This window comes from Solenopsis invicta, chromosome 5 (assembly GCF_016802725.1).
Source record: "Solenopsis invicta isolate M01_SB chromosome 5, UNIL_Sinv_3.0, whole genome shotgun sequence".
In the NCBI taxonomy this organism is placed as follows: Eukaryota; Metazoa; Arthropoda; class Insecta; order Hymenoptera; family Formicidae; genus Solenopsis; species Solenopsis invicta.
The window spans coordinates 2,791,242-2,814,395 of record NC_052668.1 but is presented as its reverse complement, the minus strand read 5'-3'; the positions used below and the strand labels follow the sequence as shown (position 1 = coordinate 2,814,395).

Below are 23,154 nucleotides of genomic sequence, written 5' to 3'. Positions count from 1 at the left end.
TGTGAACAGCAGCCAACAGTTCTCCATTTGTACAGTTACATACATACTGCAGTAATCCAGAAATGCCAACACTATTGGATTTATATTTCAAGAAGGATCTGTACATTTTCCGATTAATATGACGAGATAGAACTTGCAATTTTAGTATATTGGATTGTTTTTTAACGTACTGCACTTTAATATGACCATCTTTATCCAACAACTCATTGTCAGCTAAGTATGACACTATTTGCGATAATTGATAAGTTCCGGCAAACAGAATTTTTTAATCTTTAATAGTCATTTTGGGAAAATCCGAAATGTCTTCTGATGAGATATTATGGAAGACCAGTTTTTTACCCAACCATCCTTTTTCTTCTGCTTCAACAGCCAAAGTATTCTCAACATTCTTTGTGACTCTCATTCTTTCTACAATCTCACTTAAAAATTTTACATCAAATTGTAACCTCTTTCCGAATTGATTATTGAGGAATGATGCAATTCGGAAATAAGTACCAATTTTCGGAAGCATTTTATTGTCTAATTTGTGATCCAAAAGTCAATATTTCTGTTTTATTATTCCGTGAACAGCTTCAAGTATCCAACAAATTTTCGTCACATAACGAAACTCGTTTGATTCCTCGGTTGTCAGTTGTTTACGTTTCCCTTTTAAAGCAACTATTAATACTTTGATTTTTTTTAGTTCTAACCACTTAGGAATAGAGGGACGGAGCACAAAGCCCTACTTTAGGCAAGAGGGGTGTTCTCTCAGGCATGCAGGGGGAACCGTTCTCCGCCATCTTAGTTTCAAAAAACTTATACATACGAGATAGATATGTGTCAGTGACATCCCGTTTACGCTGTGTTAGTGTGACAGCTATAAAGTTAGGTTAGATAGTCGAACTCATTCGTCTTATTCATCAACGTTAATTCACTCTTTAAAAATAAAAATACATAGTACCAGGATGTTTCACAACAAAATCTTTAGACAGATATAAAAATAAATTTCAGAAAGTATTGAAACAAAATATAAAAATTAGTTTCCACAGGTAAAAAAATATGTTAATCTTATTAATACGTAATATTTTATTTTTATTAATATAAAAAAATATTTTCTTTGTCGATACAATTGATGTATGTGTTTGTTGTTACTTTATTTATTTAAAGCAAAAAAAAAATTATTTTAAATTATTATTTTTATTTTATTATATTAGGAGTATAAATGAGTTTCCGAGGTCCAACTTTTTTAGTTAGAATTACTTAGTTAGAATAACTAGAATTCGAACGGCAGCAAAGTTTTGTTAGAGTCAATGCAATCCGATATAGTGTGTAAATGAAACTTTTTTTGTGAGTATTTTACATAAAAAAGCTAGACTACATACGTTTGAATAGGTCGGTTTGCGGCTGTTACTTGGATATACTCTGTCTAAAGTTGGAATACTATAAAATGCTGTAAAAAAGGGAGTTTTTCCGAAATATATCATGAAACACATTAATTATCAATTTTAGACACGATTTAATTAAAAATACCTCATATGCGCCTTGTTACATGAGTACATTTTTTAATAGAAATGACAATGATATAACTTTTTTTTGAAAGTATAAATCTTTAGCTTTAAAACCGTATTGTAAAGTCTTTAAAAGTTTCTTGTTGCAAAGATATAATTTTTTTTAAGTGAATTTTTAGATGCTCAAAAATACCTCATATTCTCCATGCTACATAATTATACTTTAAAAAAAAATGACTTTGCTAAATTTTATTTTGAAAATGTGACTTTTTAGCTTTAAAACGGTTTTTCTTATATAACTTCACAATAAATTATTTTTCGGCAATGCCGATTGTGCAGTCACACTCCTAAGATTCTGAAATTTCACTAAAAAAAAAAAATTGTAAAAAAATATTGATTGTAATCAAAGTTATAGCTTCTCAAAGTTGAAAAAGTCTCCCAGACTCAAAAATGTGTTTCCATATTTTACAGGATCGGTTTGTTTAAGGGTTAATATAATAGCTTTCATCCTGCTCTTTAATAACGATACTCGCGCCCACTGATTGAGCCTTCGGAGATTTCAGACCATTTGTATATACAATTAATATATTATCACTAATGTTATATTTATTTTTAACTTTAGTAATTATTAGGAGCATAAATAAGTTTCCGCCGTTTCACAAAAAATGGCGCCACTAGTATGTTATGGTTGAAATTATCTGTTGTAAAACGTTATATCGTAAAGTTGGACATCTGGCAACAACATAACCTTAAAATATTAGCAATTTTGTATCAGCATCATATATCTTTTTTCGTGCGAAAATGTCGAGTTTTGAACCAAATAAGCGTCATTTGCGGGAGCTTTTGATTTACTTCTTTAATTTGAAGAAATCTGCCAAGGCGCATCGATTGCTTGTAGAAACATATGGTGAGACTGCCTTAAGTGAGAGAAGTTGCCATGAGTGGTTTCACAACTTTAAGGGAGACTTCTTGTGTGACGGGTCAAAAAAATCGAAAAATTTTTTTTTTCATATTTTTATAGTTTGACATCTCAAAAATGACATCTTTAAAATATTGAGACGAAATTCATTAAATTGACGAAGTTATAAAGGACGCAGCCTCCATATGGCGCGCCGACCGAGTTTTCCATGCGGCGAGCACATCGTTGCGTATCAGGTAGTGTTCTCACACCTAGTCAGATGGTGCTTAGGACGATTCTTTGTGATCCCTTAGGGGAATATCGTTTAAAATTTCTGTTACAAGAGAAAAAATGAAAGTCATAATGAAAGTCTGAATTGGTTAATTTGGAAAATTGCACCAAAACATTTGCACTGCGGGACCAAAACGGTGGAAATTGCTACTTTTTTGGCAGTATGTATTTTTAATAAAAGTTTTAATTCAATTTTAAAAATCATGAACATAATGGGATTAAAAATCGGCCAAAATGCCAAAACTTTCGTCGATAATAGAGACAACGAGCGCGTCAAACGTTCGGAGCAGCACACATCACATGAGGCAAAGAAGGCCAGAATTACCAAGAGACAGGCAAAAACAGATCAACACGAATTTTTTGAAGTTGAGGAAGGTCTCTTATGTGGCCCTGGCATAGCTGACTAAGGGTAAGTTACAGAAATTATTCATTATCTACCTCAAAAGGGCCTGCAAAACTTTAAACGCGTTTTTCTCAAAACGACATTTTGCAAATCGGGCGCCATGATTTTTCAAAAACTACTTGGCCGATCGATTTCAAATTTTACAGAAATGTTGTGCACATATGTAGCTATGGTGTGAACCAAAATATTTTCGATATCTTTAAAATTACTATTTTTTTGGACTGTGAAATGTTAGAATTTTATAGTAAAAATCAGACCATTACACTTTAAGTGCCGCCATTTTGTCAATTTTTTTTCAAATTAATTTCTTTTGGTTCACACGATAGCCACATTCATTACGAAAAAAATAAAAAAAAAATTATGTATTTCAGATGACCAGGACCGTATCAATCGTGGCGCCCGATGGAGGAGAATTTTAAAACTTACTTTTTTAAATAATTTGTATTTTCCATAATTTTGAGTAAAAAAGTTTGAAAAAAATTGAGGTACTTTTTAAAAGATGAATAAGTTTAAGTATAAAACATTAAATCTGTAGGTCTAACCATTTTTTTTAAATTAATTCTTAAAAATTGCATTGAAAACGGCCCGTCACACAAGAAGTCTCCCTTAAGACCGGTGAATTTGACGTCGAAGACAAAGAACCTACCGGAAGGCCGAAAGTGTACGAAGACACAGAATTGGAAACATTATTAGATGAAGATTCATGCCAAACGCAAGAAGCACTTGCACTTACATTAGGAGTGACTCAACCAGCAATTTCACATCGCTTAAAATCATTGGGAATGATTCAAAAACAAGGAAACTGGGTTTCATATGAACTGAAGCCGAGAAACGTTGAACGCCGATTTTTCACATGTGAAATGCTGCTTGCCAAGCATAAACGAAAGGGTTTTTTGCATCGTATAATCACTGGTGATGAAAAATGGATCCACTACGTTAAGAAGTACCCAAAAGAGAAAGAACCCAAAGAAGAAGAAATCATGGGGACCACCTGGCCATGCTTCAACATCGACAACCAAGCCGAACATTCATGGAAAAAAAGCTCATGTTGTGTATTTGGTGGGATCAGCTTGGTGTCGTGTATTATGAGTTGCTTAAACCGAATGAAACCATTACTGGGGCTCTCTACCGAACACAATTGATGAGATTGAGCCGAGTACTCAAGGAAAAACGTGCCCACTACTACTCCAGACACGACAAAGTTATTCTTCTGCATGATAATGCTCGTCCACATGTTGCGGCGCCGGTCAAAACCTATCTGGAAGCACTCAATTGGGAAGTTTTACCCCACCCGCCGTATTCACCAGACATTGCTCCTTCTGATTACTACCTGTTTCGATCGATGGCGCATGGCCTGTCTGAGCAACACTTCACATCATATGAAGATACAAAAAATTGGGTCGATTTGTGGATAGCTTCAAAAGATGAAGCATTCTTCTGACGCGATATCCGTATGCTGCTAGAAAGATGGGAAAAAGTAGTGGCTAGCGATGGACAATACTTCGAATAAAACATTAGGTACCGTTTTTTCACAATAAATGCCCAATTTTTGATAAAAAACGGCGGAAACTTATTTATACTCCTAATAGTTTATTTTTTAGTTCGTTTTTATATGCAAAATATTATTTAATATGTTTGTTCTACTAGCTTATTACATTGCTAGATGTATTATATGTTATTAAATAATTAAAGAAAAATTTAATGTAAAAGATTAACAAAATTTTAAACTTTATTATTCTGTACTGTTTATTTCACACATACACTGTACATGTTTAAATGGGTGCAATCTTTGAAACCAACATGGCGCCCCCCCCCCGCCGCGAACGTGCCTCACCCCTGTAGGTTATGCACCGTCCCTCTATCCCTAAGTCCGTGGTTCTAACTCAGTTTTTACATCTCTGAATCCGCGATCAAGAACCATAACGTCATTTTCTTTTAACAACTTACACAAAGCACTCGGATTTTGAAAAACAGTTTTTAAAATGTCTGCATCATTTATATTTGCAGGATATGGACCTAACATATCGACTATATATTCATTAATTATGCAAATTGTGAAAGATTTGCATAATAGAACTTTCTTCTGGCCTGAAAAAGTTTTCCTTTGAAATTCATTGTTTGAACTTTTTTGATGACGTGCATAAGTTCCATCACAGATTAGGATAGGTGTTCATGAATATTAAATAATTAGCAATTCTTAGCAATTTCAATTGTGTGGTTTTCAATAAGGTCATCTCTGTCGGAAGAAATTATTCCAAAACGATGTGGTAATACATCTTCTTCAAATGATTTGAGTACTGCTGTTGAGTATTCAGAAATACATTGTTCGTGTTCAATTTAAAGAATAGAAGCTAACGTTTTATTTGAATTGCCTGTGCGAAGTTTAAAAAGAAATACAACAAGCGCTTGAGTAACTGCACGTGTCTGTCTGTTTTGCATTGAAGTCAACCTGTCTCTTAATAATATAATATTCTCCCATGTTAAACCTGTAAAAATAAGAAGCTGTTTCTCGGAAAGACTGAAATCTTCGATCTTATCATAAAGTGTAGAGTCACATTTAATAGAGAGATTTTTCATCATTTTTGTCAATTCCGAGGCGCTAAGATTTAACAAATTGGAGTATACTTTTAAACGGCTACGATCTTCGTCATAGAATTGATTTCTAATTAAGTGAATTTGACAACACCTATTGCCTATTAACATATGAAGCTTCATCTTAATGAAGGATTGCATACGAGCTTTATTTAGAATGACAATGATTTTTTTTTTGCAAAACAAATACAGTAATACTTGTGAGTCGACACAGTTCGCTGGATTTGAACTTCAATTCGTTCATTATTCGATTTGTCTATTTTAGGTTTAAGTTGTATATTGACTGTTGAATCATTAGAAATTGATTGTTCATTGTTTTAGTCTTTATCATCGAGTTTGTTTTCTTTTATATTGAAAAACTCGACATTTTTTACACAAAATGTCACGAACAACAATTGTTTGTTGAAGATTATTGCTGAAATAAGTTGTTTCATCTTCAGTTTTAATTTTCTTTTTTTGACCCGGTACTTTATATAAGAACCTAGCACACCCAGCGCATTTACAATTCTTTACTGACATAGATATTTTCCACTGTACCAACTCAAATGAAATATAGCAACAAAGAACCAGTATATCAAGTATTTTTAACCCTTAAATACGTAAGTGAGTCTGAGAAACCCCATATGAAGTTTTGAACGCTTGCTATGTGAAGACGGAATGAGGTAGGAGGTTTGAACCAAAACGTAAAAAAAGTTTGAAATCTTTTTTTTTGATTGATATGGTTGATCAACTTTTTTGGTCAACTAAACTTTGAATGGCATGGCAGCAAAGTTTTGTTAGGGTCAATGCGACCCATATAGTGTGTAAGTGAAACTTTTTTTGTGAGTATTTTACATAAAAAGCTGAACAAAATACGTTCGAACAAGTCGGTTTGCGGATGTTACTCGCATATACTCTGTCTAAAGTTGGAATACTATAAAATGTTGCATAAAAAAAAGTTTTTTTGAAATATATCATGAAACATATCAATTTTCAATTTTAGACACGATTTAATCAAAAATACCTTATATTCGCCTTGTTACATGAGTACATTTTTTAATAGAAATGTCAGTAATATAATTTTTTTTGAAAGTATGAATCTTTAGCTTTAAAACGCCGTATTGTAAAGTTCTTCAAAATTTTTTGTTGCAAAGATATAATTTTTTTTTTAAGTTAATTTTTAGATACCCAAAAATACTTCATATTCTCTATGTTACATAATTATACTTTTTAAAAGGAATGACTTTGCCAAATTTTATTTTGAAAGTGTGACTCTTTAGCTTTAAAACGCCGTATTTAAAAGTCTTTAAACGTTTTTTTACGCCGTATTTAAAAGTCTTTAAACAAAAAGATGTGATTTTTTGAAGGAAAAGTGGATTTTTAACCAATTTTTCATTTTTACTTAAATGAAAAATTGGTTAAAAATCCACTTTGCTTCTATAACTGGTTTTGCTTCTATAACTTCACAATAAATTATTTTTTGCCAATGCCGATTGTGCAGACACACTCCTAAGGTTTTGAACTTTTGTTTTAAAAAAAAAATTGTAAAAAATATTGATTGTAATCAAAGTTATAGATTCTTAAAGTTAAAAAAGTCTCCCAGACCCAAAAATGTGTTTCCGTATTTTACAGGATCGGTGTGTTTAAGGGTTAAATAATTGTTGCGTATATAACTATGAGACTGAACTCACTGAAATATATCGCTAAACGATTAAATCAAACTGCGTTAATATTAATACCCAAAGCGGATAACATTTGGCGATTAATCTGCAAGATTCATGTAAAAATGATCGACTTGATTGAATGAATTAGTTCCTTAAAAATAGTGCAGAAATATCCCATAACATATAAATAGAACGATCGAGAATTTGCTCTTAAACAGAAAAAAGAAGACGGGAGGTTGTTTATAGTTTTTTTGCGAGTTCTCATATAAGCATGTGTACTAGTATAAATGTATTGTGCGTAACTAATAGCGAATGCGGATGGACTGCAACAGTGTGCACTGATGCACATTAAGGTCAACGTACATGAATTGATGTAAGATGTGTTTTCATTGTCAATATAAAAATATAAACTTATTAAATTATGAAATTTTTTCTTTTATGTTATTTGATAAGATACAAGTATTAAAAATTCCACCAGTCGAGATATTTGCAGTTTATTTTTATTCTAAATCAATGTACAACGGCTTTAATATGCACTAGTGCACGTTAGTGCATTCGACCGAATTTGCTATAAGTCTCGCGAACTATCGTATGTTGTATACACGCATCGGCATAAAAAGTGTGCCTCGGCGCTAGCGCTCAGCTGCCGCACCCACGCAAAACCGCGCACGTACGTCTCTAGGTGGCGCCTCGAATGTCGAAAAGCGGGAAGGAATGTGGTGGGGCGCGCTATGATCATGCATCCTTCTCGCTTGACGCTGCGCGCTGGGTCGAAAAAGAAAGCATGATACAACGTAGTCTTACGGGCAACTTCAATGTTCTGTCCTCAGCCTCGTGCCTATTTCTACCAACGCAGATTAACTTTGATCTCAGTTTAACTTATTTTTTATCTTTTTCTAGTTTTAAAAATTGGAAAAAGATAAAGAGTAAGTTAAACTAAGATCAAATTTAATATACATTGGTAGAAATGGGCACATGCTGACAATCTTCAATTTTTTAAACTATGTACTAGACTTTTAATTGTTTTGAAAATTTAATATGTTATACTAGATAAGTTAAAGCTTTTCTTAGTAAAAAATGGTGATAGTATCTCAAGTGCATCCAATAAAAAAAAAATTTGAAAAAATTTTGAAATTTTTTTTAACCGGTTTTTTTTAATTTCATAATTTTTTTTATCGCATCATTGATCCCTATAACGTATTTTTTTTGTCGAAATCGGTTCATCTATTGAAAAGAAATTTCATTTTTTTTTAATTTTCAGTTTTACCCCCATAACTCCCATAAAAAATTTTTTTCAGATATAATCTTTTGGGAACATAGTCTTACATGACTGCCAACTTATGGTAAAAATCTCGACTAGATTCGTGCGGGGGCAGCATACACATACTTATCCTACTATGCCCTTTAGAGAATTAAAATTTAAAGTAAAATTGAATTTCAAGAAATTAATTTTGAAGAAAATGAAGCTTTTAAAAAGCTTAAATTTATTTCTAAAAAGTTTGGGTGGATTTTTGAAAGATGGCCCGCCCGTGATCTTACTAATAATCTGTAAGGTGGCAAGTCGCCTATGGTGGTTGCGTTACCAATTATCAGATTGATCAGCCAGAGTGATTCTGAAAAAATAAATAGAGCTCCGACTTCGCCCGTATTTATACTGACAAGTTGTAGATGAGGTGTACCGCGGAAACTTCCAGATTTCTGTCAATTTTTCATAATGGGTTAGGCTTTTTAACAGTCGCACCGTTTTGCAACCGCGCGGCTTGCACCTTAGTTTGCGCTCGCTGGAGCTTGTAGGAGGAAACGCGTATGATGACTAGAATTAATTCCTTACTCTTCAATAATTAATACATGTCAGTTTCCACGCGATTTTAACTTCACACATACGGCACGGTAGTGTTTCGCTTATAGAATTGTAATATTGCAAAAAAGTTATAGTTTCAATGTTGTTTCCGTGATTTTTTATTTCTATTCTGAAATCTTTCAATAATTTTAGTGGCTATAATTTTTAAATTACCACGATTCAACACCCACAGTGCGGTGGTGCCATGTGCCTGATATATGTAGCTCTTCGGACAAAGATTCGACATTTTATCATTATTTTTATATGGTTTCATTTTTATTTAACTTGAAACCTTCTAGGATTTTTAGCAGCTCTAATTTTTAAGTTATTCTGATACGGTGAGCACAGTGCGGTAGCGGAGAACACGCATAATAAAAATCCAAGTTGAAATTTATATAATAACTTTATTGTCGCTACTATATGAAAATTATTTTTATTAGTGCCAGAAATATATCAGTCAAATGAAAACAAGACAGACTGTATAACAAGCATAGCGCGAACGTTGGTAACCCTTTTCTGTGTATTTTATGGACGTGACCTTTACTGGGAATTAGGGGAGAACGGCGCGAATGTTCACCGCTGTGTCATTTGTTAGTTAGACGTGCTCGAAGTAAGGTCAGCGCATCGTGTGTCCGTCCGACATCACTACGGAAGCCAGGAAAGAACAGCGAGGTGTACTGCGGAAGGGATGTCAGGAAGTACAATTCAAACCAAGTGTCTGCTGAGTATGGCGAATATAATATATCACGTGCGCGTGTATTTGCGTGGAATAAACGATTTTCTCGAACTCCGGTTTTAATTATATAACTTTTGATTTGAAGATATCAATTGTGCTAAATTTATTTTTATATTTCGAATTACTCATTGATGTTTAATATCTATTTTACTTTTGGAAAATTGACTGTATTGAAAATTATTTTGGCGCACGTATACGGATAGTGCAGGAAAAGAAAAAAAGAGATTTTCAGGCGCCAGACATAACAGAATGAAGATATAAAAATGATTCTAATACCTATTTTTTTAAATAAAGAACGCATTAAAGGTTTTAACTTCAGTATTTTTCTTGTGTGTTTATTTATAATTTGAGAGTATTCAAAATTTGTTTCCACAAAAAGATAAATAAAAAGTAAAAAATAGAAAGTAAAAAAATTAGCCGTAATGACCTTGAAATCGCCTTGAAATTATCGATGAGAAAAGAAGTTTGCGGGTGTCCGTAATTGAGCTGGTTCTGCTCATCGCAAACAAAAATTCAAAATAATATCTAATTAATATGCCTTTGACTATAAAAGGTACTGGAATAAAAGAAAAAAATAGAAAGAATTATTTAAATTAAAGAAATTACTTTGAAAATTTTGAAAGTTTTGATTTTTGCATACTTTTTTATCTCTTAAGGATTAAAAATGAAAAAAATATATATTGACATAATCGTGATAAGGACTACAGCTATATATGTGCTGAGAATGTAGGCAAAATTTGAGCTGAATTAATCAAATCGACCTTCAAATATCATGGACATTAATTCAAAAAAATAGTTTTGAGAAAAAAGCATTTAAAGTTTTGCATACAGTTTATACAAAAAAATCTTACTCACCATTAATCAGCCAGTCCAAGACTATAAAAAACCTTCTTCATGCTCAAACAAGTCATTCTTAGCTATCGTTTCCTCTCGGCGATTCTGGCTTGCTTCGTAAAGTACCTTGATTGTCGCTCTGAACGATACAAATATCGTTCTGGGAGTTTACGTATATCTTTACTTGCTGCCCAATTGTTACATCCATTACTGTCATTATTTTTAAAATAGCCACAAATCCTTCGTTAAATATTATTACTGCCAAAAAAGTGACTATTTGAATAATTTTTACTCCAAAATGAATATGTTTTGGAACAAACGTCCAAAAAAATGAATTTAGTGATTCATTGTTATTTTGCATTTTTGCTCCTAAACATTTTTCTAATAAATTGTCAGCAAATAAATCCTCATAAATAGGCTTTAATATCTTTAGAATCTTATCATTAGAGATGGCTTGTTGTGAATACAACTTTTATGTGTACCTGTGGCTTTGGCTTTACGCTACTTGTACTAACTCTTGTACTAACTTAAAAAACAGTTTTTGTGTTGCTTTTCATCGGTAGAGCTTTTGTGGAAATAATTAGTCTATATTTCTTTTCCCATTTTCTCAACAGAGTCAGGATGTCTTCAAATAGCTAAGCCATAATATTTTGTTAGTTCACCAATAAGCTTGTCTGTTAACATCTCAGCACCTGTGACGCACTTTTATTCTTCTTTTTCGCATTTCGAAGTCACGTGCTGTTGAGAAACAGATAAATAATTTTAAAATTGTTAATTCAACGTTAAATTAGTTTGTAAGTCTAAACAATAAACTTAATCAACCGTTTTGTCGAATGCGTTTACTTGCGAAAATAAACTCATAATTTGTCAAGACCGAGGTCATGAGAAACATTTAGCCACATCAAATTGTATAGGTGATCAGCCTTTGTCCACATAAAATCGGCTTCCTCGACATCATGAAATCTGGATGTTGATCAAGCCGGTTTCTATCATTCCTACTGTAGTGTCGGAGTATTTTTTCCTTAACCGTTCTAATATTTAGGTCTTTGTGCAGTCTGATTGATGACGTAGCATGGAACTTTGGTTATGATTTGAAGCAACTTAGATTGGAATCTTTAAAAGATTACAATATTGGAATTTGAAGCTGTATTCAAAAATTAGGTACTATACGTCCATATCAGTTTTCAAATACTTTTAGAAAGAAGTTTATTTTCTAATAATAGTTGTGATTTATGATCAATAAGCCAATATAATTTGGAAAGTTAGAGTCCAAGCTGTTTTCGTTTCAGGATAATATGTTTCTTTCTGTTAGAGCGGGCTGGGTGGAGGCAGGTTTAATGAATTGGTGCACGGCGTAATTTCACAGCGAAACAGAGATCATTTATTCCCGACAGGACGACACACACAGAGGCGGGCTCGCCGGACAAGTAAAAGAGCATAGCGTAGCTAGATCGGTAGACGCGAAAGTCAGGCACGAGTCGCTAGAATAGGGGGCGCACGACAGTGAGACGCGCGTATCACAACGCATCAATAACGAGCCAATAGGGACATCTTAACGCTTCCCCTCGATGCGCGAGTGATTCTGTGAGCGCTCTTCTTCAATTTTCACGCCCAGGAGTTCGAGACATTTCCGATGCTTGGGGCCCGATAATCCCTTCGTAAGGACATCCGCGGCCATGTATTCCGTTGGTCTGTGGTCGATGTCGATCACGCCGGTCTCCAACATCTCTCGGACGAAATGGTGTCGCACGTCGAGTTCCAAGTTCCACAGGCGTTCCGACAGGATTTGACTCGGACATACCGAAACGATCCAGAACGTCATTTATGTAACCTCTCTGATTCATGGTAACGAACCCTCGGCCCTGCGAAAATTCTATGCCAAGGCAGTACTTCACGGGACCCAGGTTTTTGATATCGAAACGCGTCGACAAATGTTGAAACAAATTCGCTACGGGCCGCTCGTCCTTGGAGACTACTAAAATGTCGTCCACATACACTACGGCTAAGAGGGAGTCTTCCCCCTGCCCAAGGTGGAAAACGCACGGATCCGAGGTCGATTGGGAGAATCCAAACTCTTTGAGGACTTCGCTCAACTTCGCGTGCCATCGCCTTCCCGCCTGACGTAGTCCGTATAGAGATTTGCGTAGGAGAAGCACATTTTTTTCGTCGGCCAATTCTTCGAGCATCTTCTCCGCTTTCTTCCGAATGCTGCAATTTTTCTTACCAGAGCGAATGATTTCTTCCAGGCAGCCTTCGATATTCTCGGGAACCTTCATGAAGACCTTCTTCCAATTCGCCGTTCAGGTAAGCGGTGGTAACGTCAAAATGATGCAGCGTTAATCCGAACTGAGCCGCGAGTGCCGACACGGCACGTACAGAGCTCATCCTGGCCACTGGGGCGAAAGTATCACCAAAATCTACTCCAGGGCGTTGCGCATAACCCTTCGCTACGAGTCGAGCCTTTCTTCGCTCCAGTGTCCCGTCGCTGTTCCGCTTGTTTCGGAGAACAAATCGACAGCCGATGACTTCTCTATCCTTTGGACGCTGGGTTACGGTCCACGTATCGTTTCTCAGCAGCGATTTGACCTCCGATACTATGGCTTCGAGCCATTCGTCCGCGTTTGGTCCTTGTAGCGCCGCGTCGATCGGAATTTCGGCTGAGCAAGCGAACTCCGTCCTCTCATTTGCGAGTGCAGCCTCGTGATACTGCTTCCTCGGTCTTCCCCTGAGTCCAGTCCTGATTAACTTCGGTCTTCCTGGGCCTCTTCTTGGCGGGTCCGCGTCTCCAGCATCGTCTCCGGGCGCATTTTCTTCGTCCCCAATCGGTGCGTTCGTTAGTTCTACGTCTAATTCGATCTCCGTTTCCGTCGCGTTCGGGGGTACATCAGTTTCGCCGGCGTCAGGATCCTCGGCGCGGCCATCCTCGTGTGCGCTGAAGTCTTCGAATTCGGCGGGTAAGATTTGGTCCCTCTCCAAGAATTTCACGTCGCGAGTTATGTCTATCCTCCTCTCGTCGGGGATCCAAATTCGATAGGCCTTGGACTCGTCGGAATATCCGACAAGGACTCCCCTCTTAGATCGATCGCCGAACTTCCCCTTGCTCGGAGATCGGTTCAAGAAGTAGACGTCGCAGCCGAATTCCCTTAGATGGCGTACGTTGGGTACGCTTCCAGTCCACCTTAGATAAGCGGTCTCGCCGTTTAAACTGTTCGACGGGCATCGATTCCTAATGTAGTTCGCCGTATTTACGGCTTTTCCCCAGAAAGACGGTGGTAGTGTTGATTGTATCAAGAGACATCTGGCCATTTCAACGAGCGTGCGGTTTCGTCTCTCGGCCACCCCATTCTGATCGGGAGTATTGGTAACAGTTAGCCGCCGTCCGATTCCGTGCTCCTTCAAGAAAGCGTCGAACCTTTCGTTTTTAAATTCCTTTCCGTTGTCGGACTGAAGGTACTTTATACTTTTGCCGGTTCGTTTCTCCACGGACGCCTTATATTCCTTGAAGGCCTTGAAGACTTCGTCCTTTCCCTTTAACAATCGAACTTCGCACCACTTCGAATAATCGTCGATGAACGTTACAAAGTATCTAGCATGACCATTAGATTCTATACGCATCGGTCCGCATACGTCGGAATGTATAATTTCGAGGAGTTCCGACTTCCTACTAGTGGTTTTCGGGAACGGATTGCGGGTCATTTTACCGAGAATGCAAACTTCGCAGTCTAGTTTTTCGAGGGGAGTGATCAGGTCTATGCCGCGTATTTTTCCGTCTTGGACGCTTAACTTTAAATCGCGCGCGTTTAAGTGGCCCATCCTACGATGCCATCTCTCGAACGATTCGCGTTCGTTTCCGCTTTTCGTCGCGTTATTACAAGCCAGCGTTCGGTCACGCAAGTAATACAAGTCGTCGATGCGATCGGCCACTAATACAGTGCGGTTATGTTTGTCTACTACCCTTCCGACATCTTTATCGAAGATCACTGTGTACCCTTTGTCAGCGATTTTTCCGACCGAAAGGAGATTTATTCGCAAATCCGATACATACGATACATCATGTATATTCACGTTTTTGGCATAACCGTTTGTCTCAATTGCTATCGAGACTTTTCCTCTTGCCTTGATCTCGGTCGACGCATTACTCGCGAGATTCAGTTTCCCTGCCGCTTCGTCCGATATTTCTACAAAATCGCGCCTATCGTTACACAAATGAGTCGAACAACCGCTATCTAAACACCAGTCCGCGCGCCGCTTCTCACTTCCGGTACTGAACGCATGTCCGATACGTGTATTTTCGGATCGAGCGTATAGGCTTACGTCGTTTGTTTTCTGAGCGACGGCGTTGTCGAGAGTTTCCCAGCAGTCGGCTGCTTTATGCCCGACCTTACGACAGCGGTGACACTTATATTTGAAAGTTTCGGCACTTTTGGTTTCGCGCGCGTCGTTCTGTTTTGACTTCGGCTTCGGTTTTCTACTGCGAGGCCCTTTCGCAATCAGAGCGTTCGGCATTGTCGCTCGCGCATCGCCCTTCCGTGCGTCGTTTTCTTCAACGATTTTTACGCGTAACGCTTCGGGGCTCGGTAGTTCGTCGCGGGACTCGATCGCGCATCTAAAATTTTCGAAACTCGGCGGTAGACTGTACAGCAGCATAATTGTTAACAAGTCCGGATTTACCTCGATTTCCATTTCGCTAAGTTTATCTACCGTGTCAAAAAACTTGCGCAAGTGCTCTCGGATGTCGCCTCCGTCGTCCATTCGATGTAGAGTCAGTTGCTTCAGTAGAGTCGCTTTCCTCGCCGGTCCGGTCGATTGGTAGATCGACTGCAGTTTCCTCCACATGGCGTTAGACGTCTCGCACCCTTTGACTTGTTTCAGCTCGGATGGGGAGATTCCAAGAATAATGTCCGATCTCGCCTTTCGATCCGCTGCGTCCCATGCAGCGCCGGCCGCGACCGATTCCGCGTTCGTTGCAACGACCTCGGGTTTTACTTGATCTCCACTTACGTATCCCCACGAGTCGTTCTTGACGAGCAACGCTTCCATCTGGATTTTCCATGTGTCGAAATTGTCTTTATTTAGAGGCTCGATGCGCACGGTGTGATGAGACGCCATTTTCTTCAATGTCGACAAGCGTGTGTTGGTCTCGTTTCGTTTCGCTAGCGTGTACTTCTTATTTGTTCCCTGCGCTTATTCCGTAAGGCTCTGGGCCCATAACCTGTTAGAGCGGGCTGGGTGGAGGCAGGTTTAATTTTACAGCGAAACAGAGATCCTTTATTCCCGACAGGACGACACACACAGAGGCGGGCTCGCCGGACAAGTAAAAGAGCATAGCGTAGCTAGATCGGTAGACGCGAAAGTCAGGCACGAGTCGCTAGAATAGGGGGCGCACGACAGTGAGACGCGCGTATCGCAACGCATCAATAACGAGCCAATAGGGACATCTTAACACTTTCAGATGAAGCGTCTGTTCAAGTACATAACCAAATATTTTGTTTCATTGTGTTGTAGAATTATAAGATCATTTAATGAGAGATTAGAGGGCAAGTTTCACTACAATTGGTAAATGTGACATTTATAAACTATGTTTTATGGACTTTTATTCTCCTTGTCTTCAACCAATGTTGAATCTGATCAAGACTAGCCTGAAGAAGTCTTAAAGCCACAATGGAATTTTTATGGGCAGCTATAATTGCTATATCATCAGGATATGTGACGAATGTTTCTTGTGAATTTATAAGAATTTCTGCTGTGTAGAGCAGATAGAGAACAGAACCCAGGACGCTACCTTGCAGAATTTCAGAATGGACTTCTTGCTTTGTAAAATAGTGTCTTTCTTAGAGGTAGGGTTTTAAAATGAAATAATAGCTCTTATGAAGGTTTGCCTTGATCTTGTATAGTAGACCTTTTGTACCAGACTTTGTCAAAAGCCTGTGAGACATCCAAGAATACTGCAGCACAATATTGTTTGATTTCCATTTCCTTATTTATTTATCGGATAATTCTATGTATCTGTTCAACTGTGGCATATTTTGGCCGGAAGCCAAATTAATTATTTGGTATTAGGATTTATTTGTCTATTATAAGCCAATTTCCTTAACAAAAGAGTTTCACAGATTTTAGACGGTATAGAAAAATAAACGTATGGACAGTATAATTTGACGTCATCAGCTGGTTTACCGTGTTTTAAAATCATGATAACTTGGGCTATCTTCCATTGAGGCAGAAAATAGTTAATTTTTAAGATGCCATTGTACATGTGAGTAAAATATTCTTCTTCTGATAGTTTCTTTAGGACTCGATCTGTTATTAAATCTTAATCTCAAGCTTTATTAGGTTTAAGCAATTTAATTTTCTTGCGTATCGATTACGAATTATGTATCGATTACGGGCGGATAGCACACGAGACCGATACCACCACTCACAGCGGCCGATGCCTAGAGTTTTTCCGTTGGTTGGGTTAGATAAGTCAAGATGATTGGTTGGTGGGCTATCGCACCGTGCGCTATTGAATCCGGTCCATTACTATTACGAATAGTAAATAATTCTAGCAATTCTGTGGATTCGTCTGTCTTTTTAAAAAGGTTGTGTATGAACTCTTCTTCTTCTATACTTACCTCCGGGAGTATCCTGTTTGGACACATAATGATTGGACACGTAACGATTCGAAGCCTAACCTAATAGAAAATCGACTGACAAGGAAACCCTCAGAAGTGTCCGTCGCACATTTACATGAACCTTTAATATGTTGTAGTACAGATAAAAATAAAGGACACGTATTTCTTTATACGTGCCCGTTTTCACTATTAGGAGTAAAAACACCCTTTCGAACAAAATGGGTTTTTTTCTTTTGGAGCGTATATCGAAACTATAAGAGATACAGAAAAATGTTCTAATTAAAAATTAAATGACTTAAAGTGTACTTTATAAGAGTGAAAAAAATTTGTTTCAAATTTTTTTATTCTTTCCCTCACCTCTTACTTACTTACTTACTTTTTGCAAAATTTTTATTTCTTTTTATAATTAAAATAAAGCTTATTTTATTACAAATTTAATGGTATATAACAAAGTTATGTTGCGACATTTTCATTTTCCAAAAATAATTAAAAACCACTTCATAACGCATGGTACGCGCACCTGTCCGTGTACCATGGAAGTGTCCTCTTTCAATTTTGACGAGCGTTTAATACGTTGTAGTACAGATTAAAGTAAGGTACACGTATCTTTTTATACATGCCCAATCTCACTTTTAGGTGGTGAAACGCCTTTGAAAAAAATCAGTTTTCTTCTTTCAAAGCATATATTATCGAAACTATAGGAAATAGAAAAAATGTTCTGATTAAAAGTTAAATGTCTTGAGGAGTACTTTATAACAATAATAAAAACATTTAAAAAATAATTTTTTATACTTTTTCCCACCGTATACCTGTTTTTTATAAAAATTGTTATTTTTATAAGCAAAATCTTTCAAACAAAGCAAGACGAGCTAAAGAACCGTGCTGGGTGTTATGCACCAAAAACAAAACAAATGCCAAAATAAATGTTTTGACCTTTAATCAACGATCTTCTTCAGTACAAGACTTAAAATCTATAACAACAAGCATTCAAATTACATTAAGATTACAAATCTCATCACAAAATTGTATTCTTGTATTCTTGATACTTTCAATTTTCTGCATGACCGCTTACAATTTACATTGGAGACAGAAAAAAAGCAAAAATTAGTTTTCTTGATGTGTAATTGATAAAATGTAATAATGTGATTATTTTTGGTCAGTATCGTAAACCCACCTTTTTGGGAAAATACCTCAATTTCTTTTCACATTACTCGTTGTGTCATAAAAAATTGTTTTTGATATGGTGGATGGAATAATTTCATTATTACACCCGCAGTTCTATTAAAAGAATTATACTTTTTCGATTAATATTTTATTTGACAATAATTATCCATTAAATTTCATATTTTCCATGATCCATTTTAGGTTGAAATACCTTTTTTATAAAAATAACACTGACGGAGCGAATAAGGATGCGACAAGGTATTTCACGATTCCTTTCATCAATTCAGTATCTGAGAAATTTTTGTCGTTCCCTATTAGTATGACTGTAATACCCAATGATCAGAAAGTACCGGGAATTTTTTATTTAAAAGTACCGCGCACGCGGGAACCGGTTTATTTTTTTTTCTTATGTTGGTACGACCTTAAGACGCACATCTGTCAGGTTTTAGTGCCATCCGATCATTAGTGTCTGCCTGGCGTTGTTTACATCAGTCAACTTTTTTCATTTTGCCGCATTTTACCATGAATAATTTTGTTGAACAAAGAGTTTGTTTGAAATTTTGTGTTGCGAACGAAATTTCGTGTGCCGATGCACTGAAAATGTTGCAAAAAGCATTTTGCGAATCTGCTCTATCAAAAACAAGAGCATACGAGTGGTATAAAGACTTTAAAAGTGGTCGTACAGTGGTGGAAGATTTCCCTCGTTCCGGACGTCCATCGACGTCGAACACCGATGAAAACGTGAAAAAAGTGAAAGAAATGGTACTTGAAAATCGTCATACCAGCTTAAGAGAGATGTCTAGTGAACTTGGCATTGCATATGGAACGGCACAGCATATTGTGGTTGATGTTTTGGGTATGAGACGCGTGGCAGCCAGGCTCGTTCCGATCTGAATTTCTTGCAAAAACACCAATGAATTATTTGACCAAACATCAAGTAAATACCATCAAGCAAGCACCGTATTCACCTGATATGGCCCCGTGCGACTTTTTTTTGTTCCCCAAGTTGAAGTTGCCACTTCGTGGAAAGAGATTTCAGTCGATCGAGGAGATCAAAGAGAATGCGACGAGGGAACTAAAGGCCATCCCTTCGTCGGCCTACCAGGGATGCATGGAGGACTGGGTCAAGCGTTGGCACATGTGTGTTGCTTCAGATGGATCATATTTTGAAGGAGATAAAATAAATTTGCTTGAAATTTAACTCTATTTTGTTTTATTTAAAAATTCCCGGTACTTTCTGATCATAGGGTATAGCCTTTACAATCCTACATAAACTTAATAAGTTTATAACGACGGGAAAAGATCATATCGACTACCGTGTTACGACGTAGTTTATAAAATCAATTGTAAAGATTGCGAGTTTTCTTACGTGGATCAGACAAAACGTCAGTTAAAAACAAGAGTCTCTAAACATAAAACAAATATTAGAAAAACTTGTTCTCCCTCGGTTATTTCGAAACATCGTATCGAGAATAATCACGATTTTGATTGATGGGAGAACGTAGAAATTTTAGATAAAGAACCATCTTTTTTATAAAAAGATATCTGAAATGTTACATATCAAGAAACAATCAAAAGGACTCAACAAACAGAGTGGTACCAAACTTGTTCCTGACGCGTACTTTTCGATTCTCGAACATATTTCCCCTCTTTAACGTTTTACCCCTTCCTTCTTTCCACTTTTACCTTTCTGTTCTGACAATTCTCTTTCGTTCGTTCCTTATTTATGTTGTGACATTCGTATTAGTCTCTTGTAAGATATAGTTTTCAGAACTCATAGGTATGATATATATTAATATTTTTACAATTTTTTTTTGTTATTTACATTCCTTTTTACGATTTTGACTTGTACAAATTTTAATATATTTATTACTTGTGGTCCTTAGTTTTTTTTTTACAATTTTATTACTTTGACTTATACAGCTTTTTATTTACTATTTTAATTACTTTTCGTTCTCGTTTATTAGTATTATATTTTGACTTTCATTTGTCTAAATTATTAGTAGTTGTCTCTTTTTTATTTTTTACATATGTCTTTATGTTGCATTTTGTGCTGTTTTTATCAGATTCATGTTCCAAAAACGATGTCTATTCCCGATCCTTGAAGACGCACCCGTCGAGCATCCTCGACACCGACTGGGCAACTCGCAACCGAAATATTACCAGGGCATCCGCACCCTGATAATACATATCGCCTCATTTGCACGAAGCGGCTCGGGCGAATCGCGGAATCGCTATTGGCGCGCCGATCAATCCGCGTTCGTCGCATCCATCACCGTATACGCTGACAACGCATTCCGCGATTTTCCGACCACTCTCGGATACCGTGTCCGTATAAACCTTGCGAATATATACATTTAGATATCCAAAACCTCGAAACAAATTATAGTTCCAGTATAGTTTTGATTAGTTAAAAAAAGATCGAATTAATTACATTTCCGCTATGTCGAGGCAATTATCTGATTTCGTTAAGTTTGATCCATATAAGCAAATCTCCATTAGTCGAGTCTATTCATTGTAACTACCCCTCATTTAATAGATCTGCTTATGGTAACCATCTTTCCGTTTATTACGTCTGATTGTTGTAAACAATTATCTTTTTGATTAGTTAAAGGCGCTTTATGTTTCCGTTTATTTTGACTATCTAAAGCCAAACTTCTATTTATTTGATTTTGCTCGTTACGAGGCATTTCGTTTACTAGTCAATCATTTCATGTATTCTCTTAAGTTTTAAATAAATTTACAATCTTTGTTTTTATATAAATCCAAATGCGATTATTTTACCAAACCTGACAATCCGACGAGTGTATCCGCAACCGAATCCTCGATTTCCGACACCGCCCAAAAATATCCAGCGTTACAGAGTAAAAAAGTTTTTTTACTGTTATAAAGTATTTTTCAAGTCATTTAATTTTTAATTAGATTAATTATTTTTATTTCTTATAGTTTCAATGATATACGCTTCAAAAGAAAAAGAACGATTTTTTTCTAAGGAATGTTTTACCTAAAAGTGAAAACGGGTACGTATACAAAAAATACGTATCCCTTATTTTTATCTGTACTACAACATATTAAAAACTCGTGTAAATCTGAAGCGAACACTTCTGAGGGTTTCCTTGTAAGTTTTCATCATTATATTTTACATATACTTTATATACAATTTTATTTATTTGAAAACCACAAGGTATTATGGCAAAACAACCACAACATTAGTAAAAGATCCACAAGGATGTAAGAGCACGCGAATCACAGGTTTAATTTACTTATAGATCAGAAAAATCGTAATAAAACAAAATTAATTACATTTTTATTACCTTTTTATTTCGTAATATATTATTTTTTAGTTTATTTTATAGTTAGCCACAAACAGGAAATAGGATAACCATAGAGCCATAACATATGGAAAGCAAAAACTGATATTAGTTTTAGGGATCACGCAACAAATGACGCGTAATGAAAATAACTACGCGGACATGTTAGGAGGGAGAACGACCAACAGAGCTCGCCAGTCGGTGACGAACTGAACAAGGAGACGCATCAAAGTCTCAAAATGATCGAATAATGCAACTATTGCATCATTCCGTGAAATATATCAAAATGTTAAACCATTGTATGTATGTACAAGAAGAGTTATCTTACGCGAATGCGTAAGATAAGAAAATAGCGATCAGAATTTATAGTGTAACGCGCACAAATGTTTTTTTTGTAACTTTTTTATTATCTACAGTGTGTGCAATACAAACTTATTAAACTGATACTTGCTTGGAAGTGATTGCGCACTCATGCAATGTGTCCCGTTCCTGATTGCGGACCTAAACCCAAAAGTGTGAATATTAATATTGCTATCTGAAAGATACATACTTACCTGTGTACCGACGACCATTACCACGCAGCGGTGGAAACTACATACACCGTATGATGTACAGGATATCCCAGAATTAGCAGAGGTTCTTTTATGCGCGGATTTTTCGGAATATTCTAAATTGAATATCCTAATACTAAAAGGGGATAACTATTTTCCCCCTCTCCCTTCTGCTAACAGGCCCGCTCGGACTACACGACCCGCTACCGGTATTGTCCACCGCACCCCGCAGGAGGAACAGGAACTTCGAGCCTTCCTCGACTCAAAGCTTCCAAAGTTTGACACCGTGCGAGGACCGACTGACCGAGCCACTCACATAATCCGCGTGAAGACCGATACACCGATAAAGCAACGATACCGACTGCTTAAACCAGCGATGCAACAAATCATTGACGACGAAGTGCGCGCGGAAGCAGCCGGAGTTATCGAACCGTCCACTAGCGCGTGGAGTTTTCTCGTCGTTGTAGTACGGAAAAGGGATGGCAAACCGCGTTTTTGTATAGACTTCCGCAAAGTGAACGAGGTCACGAAGCGCGACGCGTATCCCCTGCCTCACATCACCGCAACACTGAACAAATGACGAGGTGCCCAGTTCCTATTGACCCTCGATCTCCAACAGGGGTATTGGCAAGTGCCACTATCGTCCGAGAGTCCGTCCGTGACCGTGTTCACCGTCCCGGGCCGGGGACTCATGCAGTTCACATTTGGTAAGAGCGACATTTACGGAACACCTACAACACTTAGTAGAAGTATTCCGACGCCTACGGGAGGCCCGGCTAAAGCTAAACCCTGA

The 23,154-nt window shown here is 36.9% G+C and overlaps 1 protein-coding gene across 1 annotated transcript; it reads left to right on the top strand.

Annotated features, from left to right (window-relative positions):
- Positions 1-22,737: 22,737 nt before the first annotated feature.
- Positions 22,738-23,154, top strand: LOC105197598. Its single transcript, XM_011164057.1, has 2 exons — positions 22,738-22,875; positions 22,981-23,154. The coding sequence occupies exons 1-2, from the start codon at positions 22,738-22,740 to the stop codon at positions 23,152-23,154; spliced, it is 312 nt and encodes a 103-aa protein (XP_011162359.1).